Source organism: Octopus bimaculoides, chromosome 7 (genome assembly GCF_001194135.2).
Source record: "Octopus bimaculoides isolate UCB-OBI-ISO-001 chromosome 7, ASM119413v2, whole genome shotgun sequence".
NCBI lineage: Eukaryota > Metazoa > Mollusca > Cephalopoda > Octopoda > Octopodidae > Octopus > Octopus bimaculoides.
The window spans coordinates 19,559,654-19,569,072 of NC_068987.1; the positions used below are offsets into that span (position 1 = coordinate 19,559,654).

The window sequence follows — 9,419 nt, forward strand, 5'->3', positions numbered from 1 at the left end:
ACACACACATATATACGATGGGCTTCTTTCAGTTTCCGTCTACCAAATCCACTCACAAGGCTTTGGTCGGCCCGAGGCTATAGCAGAAGACACTTGCCCAAGGTGTCACGCAGTGGGACTGAACCCGGAACCATGTGGTTGGTAAGCAAGCTACTTACCACACAGCCACTCCTGCGCCTGTATAATAAATAATAATAATAAACTAAAAATTAATAAATTCCTATTGTTGTTTCTTAGGTTCACGTCCCAGATCTAGAACAATCCTCTGATTGAAGACATTCAACTGCAGAGTAATATTCCTACTAAATTATGCACCCATGTGTGTATTTTAACACTGGTACCCAAAGGGGAAAAAAAAATGTATACCTACAAGGTTTTCAAAATGTAATCAAATTTTTAAAAATAAATCTTAATAATACGTTATTAAGAAAGCTGTGCATTTACTTAGGGTGGTCAAGATGGAAATTATGTGATGGCTACTTGCAAAGAGAGATAAAATCTGCACACCATGTAAATTTCTATACACAGCCACAATAAAAAGTTTGCAGGAACATTATTCTTTTCTACTCTAGGCACAAGGCCCGAAATTTTTGGGGAGGGGGCCAGTCGATTAGATTGACCCCTGTATGCAACTGGTACTTAATTTATCCACCCCAAAAGGATGAAAGGCAAAGTCAACCTCGGCAAAATTTTGAACTCAGAATGTAAAAATAGATGAAATACCACTAAGCACTTTGCTTGGTGTGCTAACGTTTCTACCAGCTCACCGCCTTAATTTGCAGGAACATTGTCACAGAACTCCCAATAGAAAAGACCAGGTACATATAGAAGGAGAATGTAATGCAACAGAAGCATGAAAATCCAACAATCCCGAATATCTAAAAGCTCAAATGTGCTATCACAGATTTATTGTTCCTCAAATATGTCTTAAGAAGTTTGGCATGAGATACAAACAGAGGGTGATAGATGGTGGCCTAGTGTATTTCAGGTATATTCTTAGGTGCTTAACCAGATGAACAACAACAACAAGAAGGGTGAAGATGGTATCAACGCAAACACTTACCTTGATGTTAAAAAGTTCTCCACTCTGCGAAGTTTTATACAATGCTGGAAACCGAAGCATGCTTTCTTCATTGCATGTTCGGTCAAACAAACCTAAGACAAGGGGTGGAGATGCAGTAAATATCTGAAAGAATAGAGCAGGGCCAGATTAGAACAAGCTCCATGTAAAGATAGGGAAGAGTGATTGGGGGAGGGAGCTTACATATCTTAGAGTTGATATGAATGTCACATTTAGACTATAACTTGTCCTGAAGTAGAGAAACTACATGATAGATGAAACCGAGACCAGATTACAATACAACAGTTGAGTCCATAACAAGTTAACTTAATAATCCCTTGGCTGTTGGTGATGGGTGGTTCATTAAATTTCAACTGAAGATTTAGAATTCATGTAGTAAATCAAGACAAGTTATACTGGTGAGGTGTGCTGTTGTTAATTTCTCCAGACCCATGGGAAGATTTGTGCTTAGCACTATAAGTTAACAACATATTTGCTTTCACTACCTACTGTAGTGAACAGCACCACCTCACCAGATCTATTTGGATTTCGGTAGATCAAGACATTGAAACTAAGTATGTATGACATGATTTAAAACACAAATACTTCAGTGTGTACGTTGGTATCAGATCACTTTGGAATGTTGTGACACTACAATCGAGATACGAGGAGTAGTTGATGAGGTTTCAAAACAATTAAGTTACTTACACCATCATCAGAACTCATGATCTTTGCAGAACTTCCAAGACAGGTGGTGGGGAAGGGATGAAAAAAGACAACACCCCTGGTTTGCTGTTAATCACTATTCAAAAAAGGCAAAGATCTCCTTCGATCATGCATGACCATGGGATTGCACCTAGAAAGTTACCTTCCAAGGCACAAATCTGGGCAAGGTTGTTTTATGGAAGACCAGCAGTCACCCAAGTATACCAGATTCACCTCTCCTCACCAGTGATGTTATCCAAGAGAAAGGCAACTGAGTGAACTGGAGCAACATAAAATAAAGTGTCTTGCTCAAGAACACAACACACAGCCTAGTTCAGGAATCAAACTCACTACCTCATGCGTCATGCCCCAGCATGGCCACAACCTACTGGGTGGAGCTAGTACAAGATAAGATTATTAAACTACTGTCAATGTTAACAGTGTTTTGTTTTTATAATATAATGTATGATAGAATAAACCCACATATTTCAGTGAATACTGCAAATGTAAATTGATAAAATTTAATTAAATACAGCCCATCATTAGCAACTGATTATACAACATAACTGTATACAGGAAATAAAGAACCAACTGGACTAGTTTCAGTCAGTACTGAGATCTCACCAGTAACCAACAACCCTTCTCTAACTGCCCATAGTGATATTCTATAACTACCATTGTTAAAGGATTTATTAAAACAGATACACCAATTTGCATAAATGGCTATAAGTACAGTTTTACTATGAATAGTTAGAGAAGGGTGCTCAGTTGCTGATGATATCTCAGTAAAGATTGAAACAGGTCTTGCTATCTCCACTTTACAGAGATACATGTTAACACAAGTAAAAGGCTTTAAAAGATGTAACAGAGAGGTAACAGCAGAGAAGGAGAGAAAGAGAACAGACAAGCTGCAAAGGAGAAGAACATTTGAGAAATTCTACAAAAGGAATGGGATTAAAGCAAGTGTTAGCAATAGGAAACCAAATTAGCTGTCAAAAGTCTTTGACAATTAATAAGAAGCCATGCTAGTAATTTCAACAGAATTAATTTAGTTTGTCATTTAAAGAACAACCAGTTAACAATAGGCAAACAAGTAAACATTGAGTTAAGTTAAATTCTTCAAATATCAGGAACCTTCAGCTGGACCTTTCTCAAGAAATGGAAATTCTATTCTCTATGCTAACCACTAGAAAATCTTTAATATTTACTCAGTAATCCCACCCTTCACCACTTTTGCAATCTCTATGAAATATTTGCTTAACTGATGAGGCCATAATAAAACTGAAACATTTCCAAAGTTACCTCTCATACTTTATGAAATATTTACAAATAATATTAGTCACTGACTATTTTTCTATCCTCAACACAAATGCTTATAGTTAACTTTTTAGTACTTTATTTACTAATTCTTTCATTACCATATTTGTTTAAATATACTGCCTTTATTTCATTTAATTTTGAAAATAACAAAGAACTTATTTAAATAACTTTGTTGTTATTATACTGGTGTTTGGAAAATAAATTATCAAAATTTTGATGGAAGGTTTTAATTTTAATCACATTAAAACAAGAAAGTCTGTATCATAGAACCAAGGGCAGTTTCAGGCAGAATGGTCTCAAATTAATTTAAAAAAAGTTAACACTGAATTAATTATATTTTTTAATTTTAAAAATGGTATCTCTAAGATATTAGGTAACAGATCTGAACATCAACAGTACAATCCTTGCCATAGGTCAGATTGTTAGAAAAAATACACAAACCATTTTTTGCAAAATTAAAATTTTGTTTGTGAATTCTTTAGGATACTACCAGTTTATGTCGGCACTCTGTCGCTTACGACGTCGAGGGTTCCAGTTGATCCGATCAACGGAACAGCCTGCTCGTGAAATTAACGTGCAAGTGGCTGAGCACTCCACAGACACGTGTACCCTTAACGTAGTTCTCGGGGATATTCAGCGTGACACAGTGTGACAAGGCTGACCCTTTTAATTACAGGCACAACAGAAACAGGAAGTAAGAGTGAGAGAAAGATGTGGTGAAAGAATACAGCAGGGTTCGCCACCATCTCCTGCCGGAGCCTTGTGGAGCTCTAGGTGTTTTCGCTCAATAAACACTCACAACGCCTGGTCTGGGAATCAAAACCGCGATCCTATGACCGCAAGTCCGCTGCCCTAACCACTGGGCCATTGCACCTCCACTTTATAAACAAATACCTTAGGGCATTTTATACACCTCTCTAACGACTCAGCCAACTTCTCCATCAAGAGTTAACTACTACCAGTTTGCATCATCAACATTCTCCAGCAGCTCATAGTCAAGCTTCTTTCCTATATTATTATTATTATTATTATTATTATTATTATTATTATTTGCATGCCCCTTTTAATGCCTCCATTTCATTCTCAGTCCCTTCACTGCCACCTTACAGGTATTTAGATGAAAGAGTAGGTAGTTTTGAAGGTCCAGCATACGAACAGGTCCTGTAATCCACTGTGAAGACTCATCTCATCATTCATGCAATACAAAACAGTATTAAGTGTATACAACAACAACAACCATTACAACAAAAACAACAACAATTAAAATGACAAAGACGATAATGATGATGATGAATACAAATTAAAATGTCTTTAAGTCTGGCAAAAGAACATTGAGAGATTGTGATTTCTGCTTATGTCTCAAGAGGATTTAGCAAAGTAAAATTAATTGTAATTGAATTAACATGAGGCAGCCATATTATCTCTCTCTGATTAAAAACAGCCCCCCCCCCATCTAAAATGAAACAGCAATGTGTCTATTACATGATCATCACAATCATCATCATTATCATCATCCTCATTATTTTTCAGTTTGTCAGAAGTAACAGATAAGCAGCTATTATGGAATTATGCTGTGTTCATCCACGGAAAAAATACAACAGCCACAACTATTATCACTACAAGAATTCATTGACCACAATTTACCTAGCATGGAGGGAAAAGAAACCCCCAAAATATAGATACAAAGATATTAATCCCAAATATTAGGAAAAAAATTAAAACCATAGAGTCTAATGCTAGTTCACATTTCATTTAATTACATAATTAATTAGAGGAAATATCTGATATTATTCTAATCAAAATGTTACGATGTAAAAAAACCCTAAAAAACTGAATGTTAAATGAGTAAATCAAATGAAAAAATTTGTTATTTCTCTAAATATACACTCTATATTTGAATCATCATCATCGTTTAACGTCCGCTTTCCATGCTAGCATGGGTTGGACGATTTGACTGAGGACTGGTGAACCAGAAGGCTGCACCAAGCTCCAATCTGATTTGGCAGAGTTTCTACAGCTGGATGCCCTTCCTAACGCCAACCAGTCCGAGAGTGTAGTGGGTGCTTTTACGTGCCACCAGCACGAAGGCCAGTCAGGCGGTACTGGAAACGGCCATGCTCAAAATGGTGTATTTTACATGCCATCCAAGCTACAGCAAAGAAGGTAAGTCATTGGATTTTGTCAAGAGATGGTGAATAATGGTTAGAAGAATACCAAGTGAAGCCTTGTAGCCAGTTGATCTAGCAAGTGGAGTCTCATCTTAGTGAGGGGGACTGCTATGCAATCATACCATTGAAAAGGAGGCTCTCAAAACTGTGCATTCTCTGCTAGTGTCTGGTACATGAGCTTTCAACTGGTAGCACTTGTATCTAGTTGTTGTTTGTAAATAATAGATATTTTGCACAGTTAACTATTATAGCTGCCAATATCCATAAGACATAGGCACTGCTAATTTATCTTTATACATGAGTGAACATATTTCTATACATATGTGGTCAGTATTTGAATGTATTTTGTACTGCCAATTATTTTAGCCACATATATTAAAAAAAAAAAATCACCTTGTTATGCACGTGTGTGTGTGTGTTCTACAGTATAGTATATAGTCAAAATGTTTCTTTTCTTTGCATACAATTCACTGTGTAGAATTTTTGAACCTCACATGTCCAATTGTCTGCCTCTTATTCTCATCATTCCATTTGTGTTATTTTTACTTATATATACAGATATTCATACATGTATGTGCAAATATATCGATTTACATATATTATCAGTTTGAATATAGACTATACTACTAATTATAGCAACCAATATCTCTAAGCTATGTCTACTTAGTAATCAAATATTAGAACTTGATACGTTCAACAATTTCTGAGGCATCAGGATGGATGAACTCTCAAGAAAATTGAAGGAACAAACTAGATAAAGGCAGTGGTAACTAATTAGTGAAGGACTGGACAAGTCATATGATGTTGGAACAATGGTAAGTCTGGGGCACAATAAATTTAAAAAAAAAAAAAAAATCACTTTTGTTCCCACCTTCCCTTTCAAAAATCTAAAATCTAGTATGGACCTATAAATGCAACTGAAGTACAACACACATGCATTGAAACTATTAACATATTAATTACAACAACAATGCAAAAATACAAAAAAAAAAAAACATAAAAAATAACAAAAAATGCATCTGCAAGTGCAACATGAAGACATCTTCAGAAATGAGTCACCTACCACATTATACAAACCAATACTCCAGCGCTCGAACACAACCTGTCCGGAAAAGCCATTTACCATGGCAAACCAGAACTGGAAGAATATAAAGGTGGAAAAAAACCACACCAAAGTGCTATCAAACTTTTGGTCAACTCACTCCTTTGTGTATATGAGACCAAATTTCTGCTACAAAATGTCAGACAAATACAATTGTAATATGGAGGTGCTTCTGAAAATAATAGTTTATATTTTTCTATTGTTTCTTGTAGGGGATAAGGGAATTCAACATCGAATGATGGCTTAATTTACTAATTTATGCTTCTGTGGTTTTTTTTAGATATGTTGTTATTTGGCTCTAGGACAGGCTCTGATCATAACAGAGCTATGATTAAAGGCGTTTCAGCCATGACCATCCATTCTCTTCCAGAATGCATTACTCAATGGAACTGCTCCCCTCTTGTAGTCATTCTTTTGGTTATAATGTCTGAATGAATAAAGACATTGTACAGGAATGAAAAGTTTTTAACAAGGGTAACCTTATTAGCAATGATGGCAGGATAACATGGCCCAGTACATTCTGTAAAGTGATTGGCGATCAATCAGAGACAGCATGGGGTTGAAAGGACACTTCAGTCTGGTTGCAGACATGATGTCTCTAATGCTAGTCCCACAAACTGCACCCAGTACACACTATGGTTGGTCTCAGGAAGGGCATCCAGCTATAGAAATCATGTAGCAAATGAAACATACAAGTAAGATATGGTTCTCTGAACAACCTAAGAGGGCAGTAAATCTGGATAAGAATACACTTGGACCAAGACTATCCATCAAACTCATGCTAGCATGGAAAGTGGATGTAAAAATACTGATGATGACTGAGTCCTTCTTTCCTTAAGATAGTGGAGTATCAGTTTAAGGAACTTTGCTGCTATTTCTAGTAAATTGAGTGCCTATGAAGAATCTTCCTTGTTGACCCATCTCACAAACCAGTTATATTTAGTATAGCATAGCCATTACTTTTTAAGGGAAAGCAAAATGTTAGAGTATGTAAGAGAAGAGGAGGGTTAGTGTTAGTAAAATGGGAATTTTGAAGGGGAGCAAGGCCATTGTGTGGTATATATTAAATGGTGTAATGGGGAATGGTGTGCTGTGATATGCCAGGGGGAACAGAGTGGAGTATGGCGTTTGGTAGACAAAGGGAAGGAAACACGATAATGTTTTGCCAAAATTACTTGAAAGGGCAAAGGTTAGAAATGAAACTATTTTATGTATATATACAGACATTATGTATATATACACACATTTGTGTGTTGTTGTTGTTGTTATTGGCACTAGTAAGGTTGCTTAAGTAAAAGGGATATGAAAAAGCCCTTTTACTTAAATGGATGGGAAGAGGGGTGGTTGGTGGCTTTATGTCAAGCATTGAGAGTCCTGGCATTTGGCATAAAGTAACAAGCACAAGTGTCTTGCTAAAGGCTAGATACCTGGCTACTCCAGAGTAAGTGATTAACAAAAAAAAAAATAAATAAATAGATTAAAAACCCACTTAAAATTATCTGCAAGGATTAAGATTCAGATGATATTAAATAAACTGCCAGTTCTTCCATTGGTGCCACCTCCACCCATTATTGTCTGATATGAATGATTTCTCAACTATATTCAAATGCACGAGAAATAAGCAGAATTGAAAGACATCCATCCATAGCAGTTGCCTGTGACAGTCTGGTGCATCACAGTAGAAAACCACTGGACCATGAAAAATTTACATCTGCTAGAATTAATAACTAATTTTCCCTAAAATTGCATCATGCCATCTTAAGAAAAAGAAATGACACATTGGATAATGTTGTCCAAAATACACTATGTCTGAATAAAAGATATGGTTACGACTGGAACATCTCATGTTCCCTCAACCAAGGCTATATAACAACAACAATTACCAACGGCTTGAGGAAAAGGACATGGTTTAGTTGATCCCTTATTGTCTTTTGCTGAAGATGTGAGGGGAAAGGGTAATGTAATTGTGAAAAAAGTACAGAATGAAGGGCCATAAGTTACTTGAAGTTTTGAAACGCTGGGAATTTAAAAGGACAATGGAATGCCCTGGTCATATACAGACACACACATGAAAATATACATACATATACACACACAAATATATATGCATATGTATGTATAAATGTATCAAACAATTGCATAAACTGAAATTTTGCAGCAGGGCATTATTGGAAAGTTGCAAGCATTATAAATATAGCTAAAAAGCTGGTATGTATCTCACACACACACATACATATCTTTATACACATTGTACACATACAGACCATGCTGTAGATAAAACAAACACACATTAAAAGAAAAAAAATATGAGAAAAAGTTTGTATGAAACTGGTTAGTAGTACACAGCAACCAAGTTCTGTAAGATTAGGTTGCTTTGAAAATAGGTGGGACATTTGGAAATACATTGGTGAAATGTTGGATTGCACATACCACATTGTAAAAACCAATTATCCACCTCTCAAAGACAATTTGCCCTGAGAAGGCACAAAGTGTGTTGAACCAGAGCTGAAATGGACAGTCAATTCATAAAGATTAAATACAGTGGAGACATTCATAGTAATGTAGAAACAGTTAGAGGAATGTGTGTGCGTGTGTGTGCGTGTGTGTGTGAGAGAGAGAGAGAGATGATATGAAGGAGTCATTTGTTGGAAATGAGTCATGCAGGAGACGTAGAAAATGGTGAAGGTCTAAATAATTGTTTTTAAGATAGGCACAAGACTAAAAATTTCAAAGGGAGAAGGGCTTAGTCAATTACATTGGTCCGATACTTGTTTGGTACTTATTTTATCAAATAAATATGGAAAGCTGAAAGACAGAGTTGACTTAGCTGGGTTTGAGCTCAGAACGTAAAGAGCCACAACAAATACCATGGGACGTTTTGTCTGATGCACTAATGTTTTTGTCAATAGAAGTTTTAAAAAAAAATATAATAGTAAATAAATTTATATCTCAAACGCGTGATAATGCTATAAATAGCGTGATCAGGATAAATTATCCATTTATTGCAGAAAAATACGCTACTGGTCAGCCATGAGACTTGAACTCACATCTCTGTGATTACACG

The 9,419-nt window shown here is 36.0% G+C and overlaps 1 protein-coding gene across 10 annotated transcripts in view; it reads right to left on the reverse strand.

The window, feature by feature from the left end:
- LOC106872891 (probable phospholipid-transporting ATPase IA) overlaps window positions 1-9,419 on the reverse strand; it is a 427,279-nt gene that overhangs the window by 62,093 nt on the left and 355,767 nt on the right. For 9 of the 10 annotated variants that reach the window (XM_014920050.2, XM_052969323.1, XM_014920053.2 and 6 more), the window contains 2 exons: window positions 6,317-6,391; window positions 1,064-1,186 (listed from right to left, as the gene is read on the reverse strand). In XM_014920050.2, coding sequence (XP_014775536.1) covers window positions 1,064-1,186; window positions 6,317-6,391 — 198 coding nt within the window. Of the gene's footprint in view, window positions 1-1,063; window positions 1,187-6,316; window positions 6,392-8,785; window positions 8,861-9,419 lie in introns of all 10 variants that reach the window. The other variant, XM_014920048.2, reaches the window with a different exon arrangement.